The sequence below is a fragment of the Mustela putorius genome, unplaced genomic scaffold (assembly GCF_011764305.1).
Source record: "Mustela putorius furo isolate JIRA1106 unplaced genomic scaffold, ASM1176430v1.1 tig00000842_pilon_pilon_pilon, whole genome shotgun sequence".
Taxonomy (NCBI): domain Eukaryota; kingdom Metazoa; phylum Chordata; class Mammalia; order Carnivora; family Mustelidae; genus Mustela; species Mustela putorius.
The window spans coordinates 2,053,540-2,070,904 of record NW_025421493.1 but is presented as its reverse complement, the minus strand read 5'-3'; the positions used below and the strand labels follow the sequence as shown (position 1 = coordinate 2,070,904).

The 17,365-nt window shown below is 38.4% G+C and overlaps 1 protein-coding gene across 4 annotated transcripts in view; it reads left to right on the top strand.

Moving 5' to 3' along the window:
* SYTL4 (synaptotagmin like 4) overlaps window positions 1-17,365 on the top strand; it is a 63,344-nt gene that overhangs the window by 28,271 nt on the left and 17,708 nt on the right. For 2 of the 4 annotated variants that reach the window (XR_001177038.2, XM_004777173.3), the window contains exons 2-5: window positions 8,394-8,567; window positions 8,796-9,011; window positions 9,148-9,257; window positions 9,498-9,600. Coding sequence is in view for 3 of the 4 variants with exons in the window: in XM_004777173.3 (XP_004777230.1) it covers window positions 8,458-8,567; window positions 8,796-9,011; window positions 9,148-9,257; window positions 9,498-9,600 (539 nt within the window). In the remaining variant the exon portion in view is untranslated. Of the gene's footprint in view, window positions 1-4,457; window positions 4,535-8,393; window positions 8,568-8,755; window positions 9,012-9,147; window positions 9,258-9,497; window positions 9,601-17,365 lie in introns of all 4 variants that reach the window. The other 2 variants (XM_013048188.2, XM_004777174.3) reach the window with 2 other exon arrangements.

The following is a 17,365-nucleotide window of genomic DNA, read 5'->3' as shown; positions in this document are numbered from 1 at the left end:
ATCTTTAAAAAAATAGATTATTTTTCTTCTTCCCAAAAGACTTTAACAATTTTTATAGCACAGGTTTACTGGCAATTAATTCTTTCAACTCTTGCATGTTTGAAAAAGGCTTATTTCACCTCTGTTTTTTGGATGCATTTCACTGGCTTTGGAATTCTAGGTTAACAGGTTTTTATCCTTTTAGTATTTTAGAGATGTTCCACTGTCTTCTCATTTCATGGTATCCAATAATAAATTTTCTTTCATCATTGTCTTTGTTTCTCTATGTGTAACATGTACCCCCTGCCTCCAGCCTTGAAGATATTCTCGTTATCTCTTGTTTTTAAAAAGTTTGCCTGTGGTGTGCCATATGGTATAGTTTTCTTTATATTTCTTTTGCATGAAGCTTATTGGGTTTCTTCTATCTGATTTTCTAGTGTTCATGAAATTTAGGAACATTTTGGCCACTGTTTCCTCAAAAAAATTTTCAGTGTCCTCATTTCCTTTGGTGACTCCAATTACATGTACATTGACCAGCTTAAAGTCGTTCTACAGTTCATTAATGCTCTGTTTTTTAAAGCCTTTTTTCTTACTATATCATTTGGATAGTTTCTATTGCAATGTCCTCACATTCAGTAATCTTTTCTATTACAATTTATAATCTGCTGTTAATCCCATATTGTATACTTTCCATCTCAGACATTGTCATTTTTACCTCTAGGTTTGAATTGGGTATTTTTCTTTAATATCATCCATGTCTTTAACTTTTAAAAAATAGAATACAGTTAAAATGACTCTTTAAATGATTTTTTTGCTAATTCTGACCTTTCTGTCCGTTCTTAAGTCCGTTTTTGATTTGTCTCCTCATCATGAACTCTATTTTCCTGCTTTTTTGCATGCCTGTCAATGTTTTTAACTGAAGTATAGTTGACACGTAATGTTATATTAATTTTAGGCTTGCACTGTGATGATTTGGTAACTCTGTATGTTATGCTGTGTTGAGCTCACCTCAAATGTACCTGTACCTCCCACTCCCCTTCACCTATTTACCCATTCTCCCACCCTCCTCCTCTCTGCCAACCACCAGTTTGTTCTCAGTACTTATGATTTTGTTTCTGTTTTTGTTTGGTTGTTCATTTGTTTCATGTTTTTAGATTCCACGTTAGAATGAAATCATATAGTATTTGCCTTTCCCTGTCTGACTTATTTCATTTAGCATAATACCCTCTAGGTTCATCCATGTTGTTACAAATCATTACTGTTAATTTGAATTTTACTTTGCTGGGTGCTGCATATCTTTTATATTACTACAAATACACTTGAGCTCTGTTCTGGGTTTCACTTGAGTTACTTGGAAACAGATTGATCCTTTCAGGCTGTTTTGTTTAGTTATGTTAGGCAGGACTGGACCAGTACATAGTCTAGGGCTAATTCATCCTCATTATGGAAGCAAGACCCTTCTGAGTACTTTTCCCCATGCCCTGTGAATCATGAGGTTTTCCAATTTGGCTGATGGAACAGTCACTGCTCCTGGCCCAGTTGGTTCTGTCCTTGACCTTGGGTAATTTCATCACAGGCATGCCATGCACTGATCAGTGCTATGCTGAATACTCAAGGGAGACCCTTGGCAGCTCCTCCAAAGATCTGTGTGCAGCTCTCACAGGTATTCTCTCCTATGTAGTTTAACCACCTGCGTTTTCCCAGACTGTCAGCTCTGTCACCTCAGCTCAAATTCGGCAGGTTCTGCCTACATTTCTGTTCCCTGCACCATAGTCTGAAAAGTGTCTCAAGACAGTGAGTCTGGAAAATCCGAGGTCTCACCCTGTTTGTTTATTATCTCTCAGGGATCACAGTTCTTCATTGCCTGATGTTCAGTGTCTTGCAAACACTGCTGCTTCATGTATTTTATCCATTTGGGTCAATGGCTTCTTTCAGGCAAGATGGAAATCCATTTTTTGTTACCCCATCTTAGCTAGAATTAGAAGTCCACTGACATTCTAAAATCCCAAATTTTCATTACCAATGTTAATTTGTAGCCCAGTTTCAATTCTCACCTTTCAAAAATGTAGACACCATCACATCTCTTATATTAGCCATATCAGTTTTGCTTATCTACGTTCAACAGTATACAGAATCTGACATGTAACAGTATAAATCTTCTCACAGGCAGTCTGGCTCCAGAGTCTGTGCCCTTAACCACGACACCATACAGCTTCAGGAAAGCAAAACTACATTTCTCTGAGCTTTATTGCTGCTCTTCAGTTTCCATGAGTTAAATTTAAACATATAAATATAAATAGAATTCAGGGTGAAAACACTCAGTAAACATTTATTGAATTTATACTGTGTATCAGACACTGTGCTAAATAAGTTCCTGGGGGTATGAAGTTCAGATGCAGTGCTTTCCCCCAAGGAGTTTACGTATGGTAGAAGTTTCTAGTTTGAATATGCACCATATGTTGGGGAGGGACCAAGGTGCCCAACAAATTAAACACAGAGAAACCTGTTTATTTGCTGCCTGGTGCAGGGACATTATTTGGTATTTTTCTGATTCATATCAGTTTCCATTTGGGGAACACCAACAATGATTTTTAATGTAAATACTATTCTTCTAAGGCTTTCTATATTTTTCATAATTTTTAAAAAATACTTTGGGTCCTTGTCCAAGGTCATATAGCTAATAAATAGCAAAGCTAAGGTTTGAACCCAAATTTGTCTTACACCACTCTATTCATCATTCCATGCTACCTATGAGTTTGACCGAGGCTTTGTTTTTATAACTGGTCTTCAGAATTTAAAATAACTTGGGAAAGCTCTCCCTGCCCCTTCATGAAAACTAGGTGCTAGTGTTAATGTTCACTTATTAATTATTATTATCTTCTAATCATAGATTTAGGGTATAATTTAAATATATTCACTTGGATATATAATTGAGAGAGGTATGTTAACCTTCCATTTTGATAGATTTTTCAGCTTTGCCTGGTTTTTATATTTCCATTACAATATTATTCTGAATTTAGCAGTAAATGTGTGTAATTTTCTAAATAAACAAACCATCTTTTCTAAAATAACTTCCTGTGGGTATGAGGTCCCACAAGCATGCAATATTAAGATATTTAATCTGAGAGGCCCCTGGGTAGCCAGTCATTTAAAAGTCTGCCTTCAGCTCATGTCATGATCCTGGGGTCCTGGGATCTGGCACCCTGCCAGGTTCCCTGCTCAGCAGGGAGTCTGCTTCTCCCTGTGCCATTCCCTCTGCTTGTGTTCTCTCTCTCTCTGTGTCAAATAAATAAATAAAATCTCAAAAAATATACTTGATCTGAGTCCTGACACCCCACAACTAACATGGAACAAATTGTCCATCAGAGCGTGGGTTTGGACACTCATGTTATCTGAGCAGTGGTCTTCTCCGTAGATAATCCTTGTTCTTTTGACTAAACATCTGTGACTGAATTTCAGTGAAAAGCCTTAACAAGTATTTCTGAGCTTTGGTTTCTCCACTAAATCCTGGGATTCATCAGTTGGGAAAATATATAAAGGTCACAGGTTTCCTAACTTCGAATCTGTCTGGTTTTATTTGTGCCTCCATTATTTTTCCGAGTTAAGTTTTTCAAGACATGTTATATCGTTTACCATTACCATCATTTACCATTAAGCCCTTTGAATACAAAAACATTATTTTTATTCCATATTTTCTCTTTTGAATTTCTAGAATACATTCTGTGGTATGGGGTTGGTAGTGGTGGTAAAACAGGCAGCAGGTTTCTTTTAGATATTAATGATAGATTTAGTACAGTTATAATTTTCATTTGACCTGTGAGTTATTCAGAAATGTCTTTAAATTTCCAAAATGCTTTGGGATTAAAAGTGATCTCTTGTTATTAGCCTCATATTTAATTTCCATGAGGTCAGAAACCATGATCTGCATGAGAATATATATGTATATATCCTCATATATATATAAATATATGTGAGGTACATATATATCTCACTTATATTTCTGAAATTTACTGAGACTTGTATTACAACCTAGTACATGATAATTTGGGGGATAGATGTTCCATATGTGCTTGAAAGGAATGTGATTTTGCAATTCTATATAGATTTCTACATATGTCCACTAAATCAATCTTATTTTGTTGTTCAGCTTGTCTATATATTTACTAATTTTTTATCTGCTAATACTGTCAATAACTGAAAGAGGCATATTAATCTTTCATTTTTTGATGTCTGATTTTTCAGTTTCTCTCTAGTATACTTGATCTTCCTTTATATATTTAGAAGTGTTTACTTAGTGCATACAGGTTTATTTACTCTATGTACTGATATTCTTTGTGTGTTATAATGCTTTTATTGTCCTGAAGTTTTATTTTTAGATGTTAGTATAGCTACATCAACTTTCTTTGGGTTGGCATTTACCTGGTATATCTTTTTCTATCTTTTGTGTTTTCAGTCTTTCCTCATCTTTTATGTTTTAGATGTGTCCCTTGTAAAATGGCACATAGCTGGATTCTAAAAAATTTTATCCGGTCTGTTAACCTCTGCATTTTAATGGGTGAGTCTTACTCATATATTTTTTTGTTTGTTTATTGATATATTAGAGTTTATTTTTACCATCTTCTTTTTGTTATTTCTCTCATTTTTTTCCTATGCTTTCCTTTTTCTCCTTGCCTCCGAAGTTTTTTTCTTATCCTGTTTTCTTCCCTAAAAGTTTAAAACTAAAAGTTTTAGTTTCTTAGCTAAACAGGGTTAGTGTTTGAAATAGCAACCCATGGTCAAAGGTGGGGTGAGGGTGGGGTGAGGGTGGGATATAGCTTTTCTGAAAGGAGTCAGATTGGCAAGTTATAGGAGAGAGGAGGCAGGGAGCTAAGGAAGTTATGGGTGGTAGATTTTAAAATCTTTTTTTTTTTCTTTACAAGTGTGAAACAAGGATGTCTGATAGGACCTGGAGGAAGGGGAAGTGGGAATGTGGGATGAGATGAATGAAAGCTTAAAAATAGAACCTGAAGAAACTAGGTAAAGGAACTGAACTCAGGGCAAGTAAAAAGACATATGGGTGATAGTGAAGGTCCACCTGAGGTTGGAGACCAAACATTGTGTAGGACTTGGGTATAGGAACATACAAGGCAAGACTATAGCATTGGTACAGGTTTGAGATTTAATGGGCAGTTATAGCAGAGGGATGAAGATACATGGATATGGGACATACTTGTGAGAATTGTTAAAATGTTGAGTCATTTGGAATCCAGGATGGGTTGGGAAGGAAAATAGATCAGTAGGAGGCAAGTAGACCAAGATAAAATGAAAGGTGGCCTCAAGAGACTGTGGTCTTCCTGAGGTTGAAGAACAGGTTTAGTGGGAGTGAGCTGTGGTAAGAAAATGGGGATTCTTGAATTTAAAATTTTAGGAGGCAGTTCTGGTGGATCAGGTCCATGAGTGAGAAACAAAAGGGAAGATATACAGTATTAGCAGTTGTCTTTATTTTCTCAACAATGTTCTTACCTCCCTGGCTCCTGATACAACTTTTTCTCATTACTGTGCCAATGGGCCTGTGTCATCACAGAACTCTGCTGCCACTCCATGAATCTGGTTTTGTGCTCATTTCCAGTGTGCCTGTGCTATCCTTGGTCTTTAGCTGCCAGGCAGGTGGTGACACCTGTTTTATCCATGAGAGGCTGATATTTTGGCCAGTTGTTCCCTCCCAACCACGAATAGGAGAATCCATTTGCACAATGCTTTTGATTGCCCTGTTCAATATTTTATTTATTTATTTTTAAAGATTTTATTTACTTGTTTGACATAATGAGAGAACACAAGCAGGGGGATCTACAGAGGGGAGAGGGAGAAGCAGACTTTCCACTGAGCAGGGAGCCCAATGCGGGGCTGTATCCCAGGACCCGGGGATCATGACCTGAGCCGAAGGCAGATGCTTAACTGACTGAGCCACCCAAGCACCCCACTGCTCAATATTTTATAATTGCTTCAGCTATGATCCTGCCTGGACAGAGCCAGTAGAGCACTAGCTCTAGAATCAGATTGCCTGAATTTGAATCTCAGCAACTTCATTTACTTTTTTATTGGGCAGGTTAACCTAACCTTTCCTGACTCCTCGTCTATAAAATGGGGATAACAGGATAACAGTAGTACCTCATTCTATTCTTAGGGTTGTTATGAAGATTAAACTAGTTAATATATATAAAGTATTGTGTTGCCTGGCATTATAGTCACTTCTCAATAGATGGAACCAGTGGGGTGATGACAGCGATGATGATCAACAATAGTGGCAACATGTAGATCACTATGTAGTAAATATTCCATTAGGCACTGGGCCAGATTCATAGAAGAATACTGAAAAAGTCCTTGTTCTCATAGGCTATATATATTCTCTTTGGGTATAAAAACTAAGAATTCTTCCTCAAGATTATCTCTGAAAGGGTCTATTAAAAAAGCTTATTATCTTTTTTTAAGATTTTATTTATTTGAGAGAGAGGGAGCATGCACAAGCAGGGAGAGGGGTGGGGGGAGATGGAGAAGCAGACTCCATGGTGAGCAGGGAGCCTGACAGGGGGCCCAATCCCAGGACCCCACGATCATGACCAGAGCTGAAGGCAGACGCTTAACTGACTGAGCCACCTAGGCATCCCAGAAGCTTAGTATCTAACAGTTCAATAAAGACCAAGAAATAACCAAGAAACTGTTGAGGTTTCAGAAACCTTATAACTATACTTTTTATTGTCCTATAGGTAGTCAGTTAAAAAAAAAAAAGAGTAAAAAGGAGCTTATGGTCTAGTTTCAAGGGAGAGCAGAAAAAGCAAATAGGATCCTCATTTCCTTTCTCACTGTGTCTACCCTGAGCTCTTTGACATCCGTGACTACCAAATTTGTCCTTTCAGATACAGGTCCTCTTCTTTTTTTTTTTTTTTAAGATTTTATTTATTCACTTGACAGAGAGATCACAAGTAGGCAGAGAGGCAGGCAGAGAGAGAGAGAGAGAGAGAGAGGAGGAAGCAGGCTCCCCGCTGAGCAGAGAGCCCGACGCGGGACTCGATCCCAGGACCCTGAGATCACGACCCGAGCCGAAGGCAGTGGCCCAACCCACTGAGCCACCCAGACGCCCCTACAGGTCCTCTTCTGAGGACCAGCCCTGTGCCTCCAACTACTTTCTGGGTCTAATTACAGTGATATCCTGTATGTTGTGCAAACTCAGTATGACTAAAATGAAACTTCTTGCTTTACTTCCACACCTGGTTCTTTTCTTATAACTCTTACCACTGTTAGGATTGTCACTAATCCATCCCTTGATAAACCCAAACATGCAATGTAGGCATCTTTGACTTTGCCTTCTTAGATCCTCTTAGTCACTCCATTCTGTCAGTTCTGCTTCTCAAACTTTACTACTCTGTTCTTTGTCTTGCTGCCCTGGTTTCCACTTGCTCCGTAGCAGATTCAGCAAGTACATGTATTCCAAAAATGGGTTTCAAGATGTTTAGTCCAAACATCTTTCCTATCATTCCCCCCCCACCACCAAATTTTAAAAAAAAAAGAAAGAAAGAAAAAGAAAATACTGTTTTCTAAGGAAAAATCCACCTATTCTGTAAAATCTTCCATGTGTACAGCTCTTTCTCTTCTCTGTCTATGCAGGGTAGAATTAATTACTTCCTTCTTTAGGTTCCCATGGCATTAAATTTATTATTCCTTTGACAGCACTTTGTGCATTATACTGTATTATATGTATCTGTCTCCCCTACTAGTTTGTGAACTTCTTAAGGACAAGAGCTGTGTCTTACTCTTCTCTGTAACCCTGGCACTTTGCTCAGTGCCTGTCGGAGTGGGTGCTTAACAAATGTGTGTGTAATGGGTGAAGATATTCTTTAGGTAGTGGTAGCAATAAGAACTTTGGGAGATAGAGTAGGTGATGGAAGTTTAGGAGTGCAGTGTAAAGCTGAGTCTGAAGAACATGGAAGCTGGTCTGGCAAGGAGAAATGGGCTTCAGCTGGCAGATGTCCCCATGTGGTTTTCTTCTCTACTACAGAGACCAGCTGTCTGATTATTTGGATTAGACTTGGGACTTGAAAACATGTGAAGTATTGAAAATTGGATGATTGGGAATTCACTTGGTGTCAGGAAAGTTTGACTTAGCTGTTCTGTGCTTATTCCAGACTAAGATGCTTATGCTGAAAAGACTCAGCTCTTTTCCAGAGTCATGAATATGTTTTTCATCTTGAAAAATCAAAGCCTCCTCATTTTCAGGGAAGAATTCAGGTGGGAGTAGGAATGGTAAATAGGTCAGATACTTCTACATTGTCTTTTTAAGCCTGACTTCAGGGGACAGTAGCCTACTAAGAGGCTCTAGGGCTGTGGATCTACTCTGGAGTAAATACCTGTGTGAAAATAGTTCTCTTATTTCCCGGTAGCTGTGGTGGCTCTCCTGGTCTGGTTGCTTTGAAGAAGGAAGAGTAGAAGAAAAAACAGAATAACATGTCAGAGATACTTGACCTCTCTTTTCTGTCTGAGGTGGAGAGGGATTTGATCCTCAGTGTACTACAACGAGATGAGGAGCTCCGGAAAGCAGATGAGAAAAGGATCAGGTAAGAATTCAGAAAAAGCCAGTTTTATCTGGACCTTTCCTAATACCGCCCATGTGACTTTCAGAGGAGCTTGTGTACAGTTTACAATTCCTCACTGGGTCAGGTTGGGCTCTGAAGTTGTTGCTTCCACAGAACCAATAGTCTTACTGTCTCTACCCCTCAACAACTTTCCATTCCAACCTATGCAGATTGTGAATGCACTTGTGCTTCTCTCTGGGATCTTGGCAGGCGACTGAAGAATGAGCTACTGGAGATAAAAAGGAAAGGGGCCAAGAGGGGCAGTCAACACTATAGTGATCGGACCTGTGCCCGGTGCCAGGAGAGCCTGGGCCGTTTGACTCCCAAGACCAACACTTGTCGGGGTTGTAATCACCTGGTGTGTCGGGACTGCCGCATCCAGGAAAGTAATGGTACCTGGAGGTGCAAGGTGTGCACCAAGGAAATGTGAGTATCACCTATGGAGAGAGAAAAAAGGAAGCCCCAGCTGTGGGGGAGAATTTCCCTCCTTGGCCTTTGTTAGTTGAATGACAGGAGCCATTAAAAAATAAATCATCTGTCACTTTCTTTTATTCTTTCCCAGAGAGCTGAAGAAGGCAACTGGAGACTGGTTTTATGACCAGAAAGTGAATCGCTTTGCTTACCACACAGGCAGTGAGATAATTAGGATGTCCCTACGCCGCAAGCCTACAGGTAGTGGCCCTGTTTGGAAACGTTTTTGCTGTTGTTGTTGTTGTTGTTTTGAGGTGCTTGACTTCAGTGATAGACCACCCGATGTTGAATCCTATTATAGTCTTACTGGTAGTATCTACACTTCATGGGCTCTGTGGGGGAATATAAAGATTATATTGTTATCCCCTCTGCAAGTGTAATATGTTTCCCTTTCCCCCTTGTCACCACCACCACTCTGCCATGCTTTTGTTTGTCTTGAAGTGAATAAAAGAGAGACACTGGGACAGTCCCTTCTTCCTCAGTCACAGATGGATGATATCTGGCCAGGAAGAAGGATCATTCAGGAGCAACAGAAGGAACCCAGGTAAGAACTAGTAATCATTTACAGAAATGCTACACATCCTTTTAACTTATTTTAATATTATTTTAAACTTGTTTCTATTTATAAAATAATAGCTGTTTATTGACAGGAAAATTTGGAAAGCACAGAAAAGAATAAAGAAAGAGGGGAGAAAAATCCTAATCCTACCACCCACATGTAAACATTAACATTTTGGCATATTTACTCCGTTCTTTTTTTTTTTTTTAAAGAAACATTTATTTATTTGAGAAAGAGAGAGAGAGAGAGAGGGTGTGCATGAGCAGGGAGGAGAGGCAAAGGGAGAAGAAAAAGCAGATGCCGCACTGAGCAGGGAGCCCAATATGGAACTCGATCCCAGGACCCTGGGATCATGTCCTGAGTCAAAGGCAGATGCTAAACAAACTGAGCCAACCAGACACCCTTACTCTGTTCTGTTAAGAACAATTTAAAGATGAAAAAATTATGTGTACTCATTATTAAAAATTTAACCAGTATAGCAAACAAGGAAACAATAAATAAAGCAACAAATCACCCAAATTCCTACTAGCCCAGTATTCACATGTGAAAATTATTTCAGATATCTTTTGTGCATATAGATAGATAAAAGGATGGGTGGGTGGATAGACTGAAAAATTTGTATAATATTGGATCATAATATATACATTGAAAGCACGCTATGTAATTATACTTGAATTTAACAGACTAAAACAGAAGAAATAAAATTGAAGAATTGCCCATCTTCAACAAATGTTTCTTTACCATAAAAGATACTAGTCATTAATACCCTTCTAAGTTTAAGAAAAAAAATAATAAAAACCATTGAGTAGTTAGTCATTTTTTTTTCCTAGTGTCTTTTTGGTAACACCCTTATTGGGATATAATTCACATACTATACAATTCACCCATTATAGTGTATAATGCAGTGGTTTTTAGTGTGTTCACAGAACCATGCAACCATCAGCTCAACTGATTTTAGAAGTTTTCATCAGGTTAATAAGAAACCCTGTACTCTTTAGCTATCACTCTGTCCAACTTGCTTACCCTTCCCCACCCCTAAGCAATCACTGATCTACTTTCTATCTCTATATATTTGCTTATTCTGGACATTTCACTTAAATGGAATCAAAGAGTATGTGGTCCTTTGTGACTGTCTTCTCTCACTTAACATAATGTATTCAAGGTTCATCCATGTTATAGCATATGTCAGGACTTAATTTCTTTTTATTGCCAAACTATTCTATTATATATTCTAAATAATATTCTATTATATGTATATACCACATTTAATTTATCCATTCATCTGTTGATAGACATTTGGGTTGTTTTCACTTTTTGGTTATGATAAGTAATGCAGTTATGAACTTCCATTACGAGTTTTTGTATGGACATAACATTTTCATTTCTTTTAGGTGATACCCAGGAATAGAGTGCTAGGTCAATCATTTAGTAATTTAAAAAAATCTACCTGTTTCAATATTATTAGTGGACTCTCTGCTATGAAAGAGGAGATTAGCTTTCTTCTACCTTCTCCCAATGTTTTCCCCTACTCCCATTTTTTATTACTCAAATACTTTTGCCTTGTCAGCACTTGTAACATTAACATTCTATTATGCTAACATAAAGCATCTGTTTTATCTGTCCGTTTAGTGTTAGTTCATATTTAAAGGGATTGTATGCTTATAACCAGGCCTTGGACCATGGGTTCTCTATGTTTCTGATTTCTTTCCTCTCATTTATTTCTTGGTTGTTTGCATTTTTTCACTGAGAAGTTCCTTCAAGAAGGGCTTGCAAAAGCTGTATTTATTTTACTTGTTCATGATAAGAATGTCTGCCTAGTGACTTTATACTTGAGTGATATCTTGGTTGGAGAGTGTATTCTTGGGTCACACTTCCTTTCCCTCAGAATGTTGTAGACATTACTCCATTGTCTTCTGCCACTGAATGTGACTGTGATGAAGTGTAAGGCTGGCTGGCCTTTTGTTTTTCTCCCTTGCAGGTAACTCTGTGTGTGTGTGTTTGCGTGCGTGCACATGCACACAACTCAGTGGTGATCATTCCGCATCATTTCCCCCTAATATGTATCCTAGAAGAGTCCTTTCTTCATTGCTGGAAAACTCTTCTGTATCATATCCTCTGAACTTTTTTTCTATTTCATTAGTTAAGTTTCCCACCTTAGGAACATTGGATTTCTTGTTTCTTTGTCCTCCTTTTCTGTCCTTTCCTTTTACTATCAAATACAAGAGAAAGGAAAGGTAAAAGCAATGAACTGTGATTAATCCAACCCTTTACTCTGTGCTGTTACTTTGATTTTCAAACATTTTCTTTCTTCCCCCTTTCCCCTTTCTTTTTGCTGTATCTGCTATACTTTTAGAATGAATTATCTTGGGGTATTCTGGGGCTCAGTTGGTTAAGTGTCAGACTCTTGGTTTCATCTCAGATCTTGATCTCAGGGTCACGATTTCAGGCTCATAACCTCAGTGTCGAGAGGTCAAGCCCTGCCTTGGGCTTCATGCTCAGTGCAGAGTCTGTTCAAGATTCTTTTCCTCCCTCCCTGCTGCTCCCCACCCCATGCACCTTGCTCTCTCTCTTGCAAATAAGTAAGTAAATAAATAAATATCTTTTAAAAAGAGAATGAGTTATGTTGATTAGGTTTTAATTTGTTCTTTGCTCTCGATCTTCCTTTCCCCCCTAATTCTATTGTTTTACCATTTTTTCTGTTTGAGCTCTTAGGCTTTATCAAATCTATATTCTTATTAAGTTCCTATATAGTATAAAGCACTCAGAAAAAAGCTATTTATTTTCATAGGATTATATTGTTCTCCAGAATAGTTCTTTGCCTTTATTATGAGTTATTTCTACTTCTCTTTACCCCATGGCATATCTATATATCTGCCAGACTATTTCTTCTCATTTTACTCATGTCTAACCTGGAAAGTTCTGCCTGTATCTTTTATTTGCTCTGATACAGTATGTGAATCCTCCTTGACAGGTTTCTCACTTGAGAAACTTGAGACAGTTTATCTCTTCCTTACCCCAACTGTACTTTTAGAATAGAATATTCCTTTCGATATGCTTCTTTTTTGGAACCGAGGGAAGGGCAAAAGACAGCTTGAGGGTCTTGGATTTGGGTCTGCTGAAGTTCCCTTAAATGTCCAGGCTCACACAGTCCAGCTCTGGATGATTCATCTAACTCATACCCATGCTCCCCCTGAGATGACATACCTCAGGTGTCATGTCTGCCTCTGTTGGGATCCTCCAGTGGTACCTGGGGCTACAAATCTTGAGAACTTTTATTTTCTTAGACTCATTCCAGGACTGTCTACTCACTCATTTTGTGTGCACATCTCTACATCAGATGGAATTTTGCTGAGCTAAATCTTTCTTCTGTTTTCTTAGCCATGACTTTCTGAACTTCATAACTTGAGGGTTTACTTATTTGGTTGCTACTGGTGAAGTTTTTGGCTTTTCATTTGGATTTTTTCCCCTAACTCTCCCTCAGCCAAAGGGAAATGAGTTAATCACATCTTATATGATTGTTGAAAAGCAATATAGAAATATATAAAACAAGTCTCCAGTAACCTCACTGCTTCTGCCCCAGACTATTATTGTTAGTAGGCAGTACAAGTTTTGGTGTATGGACTACCAGTGTGTCTAAATGTACAAATGCGGATTGTATTCTTAAATTTTTATTTTTAATTTTTTATTTTTATTTATTTATTTTTTTCTTAATTTTTAAAAAAAGATTTATTTATTTACTTGAGAGAGAGTGAGAGAGAAAGAGTGAGGGCACAGAGAGAGGCAGAGGGAGAAGCAGACTCCCTGCTGAGTAGGGAGCCCGATATGGGACTTGATCCCAGGACCTTGAGATCATGACCTGAGCTGAAGGCAGACACCCAACTGACTAGGCCACCCAGGTACCTGGATTCTTAAATTTTTAAATTCCTTTAAAAAAAGGATCATACTACATACATATTTAGTGGTAAAAAATGAAAGAGAAAGAATTTTAAAGACTCAATAATACAGATAATCCTCTAGAAAATTGACAAAATATCTGAACAGACATTTTGCTAAAGGCAATATACAGATGTCAAATAAGCACATAAAAAGATGTTCAACATCTTTAGTTATTAGGGAAATACAAATTAAAATCATAATAAGATACTACTGTATACCCATTAGACTGGCTAAAATTTAAAAACAGACCATACCAGTTGTTGGTGAGGATGCGTAGAGCAACTGGAATTTTTTCTTTTTTTTTTTTAAAGATTTTATTTATTTATTTGACAGAGATCACAAGTAGGTAGAGAGACAGGCAGAGAGAGAGAGGGGTAAGCAGGCTCCCCGCTGAGCCAAGAACCCGATGTGGGGCTCGATCCCAGGACCCTGGGATCATGACCCGAGCCTAAGGCAGAGGCTTTAACCCACTGAGCCACCCAGAAATTCTTATATGCTGCTGGTGGGAATGTGCAATAGCACAGCCCCTTTGAAAGCCAGGTTAGCAGTAGTTTAGTTAAATCTGCATTGCTTTGCCTCTTCAATTAAGTGGTGTTGGGAAAATTGGAGAGGCATATGCAGAAAAATGAAACTGGACCATTTCCTTATACCACACACAAAAATAGACTTGAAATGGATGAAGGACCTCAATGTGAGAAAGGAATCCATCAAAATCCTTGAGGAAAACACAGGCAGCAACATCTTCGACCTCATCCGCAGCAACTTCTTCCTAGGAACATTGCCAAAGGCAAGGGAAGTAAGGGCAAAAACGAACTATTGGGATTTCGTCAAGATCAAAAGCTTTTACACAGCAAAGGAAACAGTTAAAAAAAAAAAAAACAAAAGACAACTGACAGAATGGGAGAAGATATTAGCAAATGACATAGCAGATAAAGGGCTAGTATCCAAAATCTATAGTTTATCAAACTCAACACCCAGAGAACAAATAATCCAATCAAGAAATGGGCAGAGGACATGAACATACATTTCTTCAAAGAAGACATCTAGATGGCCAACAGATACATGAAAAGGTGCTCCATATCACTTGGCATCAGGGAAATACAAATCAAAACCACAATGAGATACCACCTCATGCTGGTCAGAATGGCTAAAATTTAACAAGTCAGGAAATGACAGATGCTGGCGAGGATGTGGAGAAGGGGGAACCCACCTACACTGTTGGTGGGAATGCAAGCTAGTGCAACCACTCTGGAAAACAGCATGAGGATTCCTTAAAAAGTTGAAAATAGAGCTACCCTACGACCCAGCAATCGCACTACTGGGTATTTACCCTAAAGATAACAAACGTAGTGATCTGAAGGGGCACATGCACCCGAATGTTTATAGCAGCAATGTCCACAATAGCCAAAGTATGGAAAGAACCTAGATGTCCATCAACAGATGAATGGATAAAGAAGAAGTGGTATATATATACAATGGAATACTATGCAGCGATTAAAAGAAATGAAATCTTGCCATTTGCAATGACCTGGATGGAACTGGAGGGTATTATGCTTAGTGAAATAAGTCAATCGGAGAAAGACAACTATCATATGATCTCCCTGATACGAGGAAGTGGAGATTCAATGTGGGGGGTTTGGGGGATAGGAAAAGAATAAATGAAACAAGATGGGATCAGGAGGGAGACAAAACATAAGAGACTCTTAATCTCACAAAGCAAACTGAGGGTTGCCTGGGGGAGGGGGGTAGGGAGAGGGTGGTGGGGTTATGGACATGGGGGAGGGTATGTGCTATGGTGAGTGCTATGAAGTGTGTAAACCTAGCGATTCACAGACCTGTACCCCTAGGGCTAATAATACATTATATGTTTATAAAAAATTTTTTTCAATTTAAAAAATTATATGTGTTATTTTGCGATTCAGCCGTTCCATTTCTCGGTATTTACTCAAGAGAAGCGAAAGTGTATGTCCATGTGAAGACCTGTATGTGAATGTTCCTGGAGGCTTTGTTTGCAATAGCCAAAATCTGGAAACAACTTAAATGTCTGTTAACAGGTGAAGGGATAAATTGTGGTTGGTTTATACAGTGGAATACTACTCAGCAATGGAAAGGAATAAACTGTTGGTTCAAACAGTGACATGGGTGAACCTCAAAATAATCATGCTGAGTGAAAGAAGCCAAACAAAAGAGAGGACATACTATATGATTCTATTTATATAAAATTCCAGAAAACTCAACCCACATTTTAGTGACAGAATGCAGATCAGCACTTTCTGTCTGGGGACAGAGGCAGGGAGAGGGGAAAGGATATGAAGGAGCAAGAGGAAACCTTTGAGAGTGATAGATGAATTCACTCAATTGCTGTGATGGTTTCACAAGTGTATGTATATGTTAAAACTCACCAAATTGCACACTTAAGTGCTTGCAGTTTACTTATGTCAGTTATAACTCAAGGTGGAAAAGGAACAATTGTAGAAAAATCTAACATCCACATCTTTCCATGTCCACACCAAGGGTCTCTCTCATTCTTTTTGCTATCTTTATGGTGTTTCATTGTGTGTATGTACTGTGAGTTTATCCACACAGCTTTGGGTGGGTGACTCATCTGTTCTAGGTGACAAGACCCCCTTTTTCCTTTTAGATAAGGCTAAAAAACAGCTTTTATTTCCCAAATCTGGTTAACACATCTGACATCATCGGTCAGAATGTAATTTCTGAAATCCGCTGCTTCTGGCTATCTATGACCTCTTGTCTCATTGGGCCCAGAAGACTTATTTATCCTAAACATGGAAGCAGATTAAATGGCCATAAATGACCTTTGCCATAAAATTATGGAGACTCAGAGGTAATCAAATTCAGCCCTCTTCCTTTTACAGAAAAGAAAGCCAGATAAGTGATTTACCTGTGATCATACAGATAGTTAGAGCCCAGAACTCTCATCTCTTAGTCTATTTTTTACTGCACAGATGTCAATAATTGCATTTTTGCCCTAGGGTTATTTGTATCAGCTCTGGATTAGTACATATTCATCTTTAGGAAAAAATACAAGCAGAAAACACACTCCATGAGCTATTGTTAAACTGCCTCTCTGGAGGAAGAGTTCTGCATTGGGTTCTTTATTCATTGAAGCAAAGGGGGAAAAAAGAACAGTTCTAAAGTAAAAATGAAATCAACTTCCCTGCTATACCTTGGACTATAAAGCTAAAATATTTCTCAAGAAATGACCACCGTTTTACCTCTTACAGGCCCTAGGATTTCAACCGGGCTGTCTGTTTTCATAAAGCTATTGCAAACATCATGTGATAACTTGGAAAGTTTATTCTTTGCTGCCTAAAACATTATAGATTCTGGTTATTTTGTTCTTTTTTTTTTTTCCTGGGTACTTTGTTCTTTGTTCGTGTATTAGTTCATGCATTTTTAATTTTTATTTTTTAAAAAGATTTTATTTATTTATTTGACAGAGAGAAATCACAAGTAGGCAGAGAGGCAAGCAGGGGTGGGGGGAAGCAATCTCCCTGCTGAGCAGAGAGACAGATGCGGGGCTCTATCCCAGGACCCTGAGATCATGACCTGAGCTGAAGGCAGTGGCTTAACCCACAGAGCCACCCAGGCGCCCCATAGTTCGCTCATTTTTTAAACAAATGTCTATGAATGCCTGCTATTTGCCAGGCACTGTTTTAGGCCATGGGATACACTGGTAAATACAAGAAAGTCCCTTGCTTGAGAAGCTTAGATTTGGGGATGGGGAGACAAAGACAATATTCAAATGAATGTATCAAATCAGATGTTGACAAGTGCTATGGAGAAAATGAAG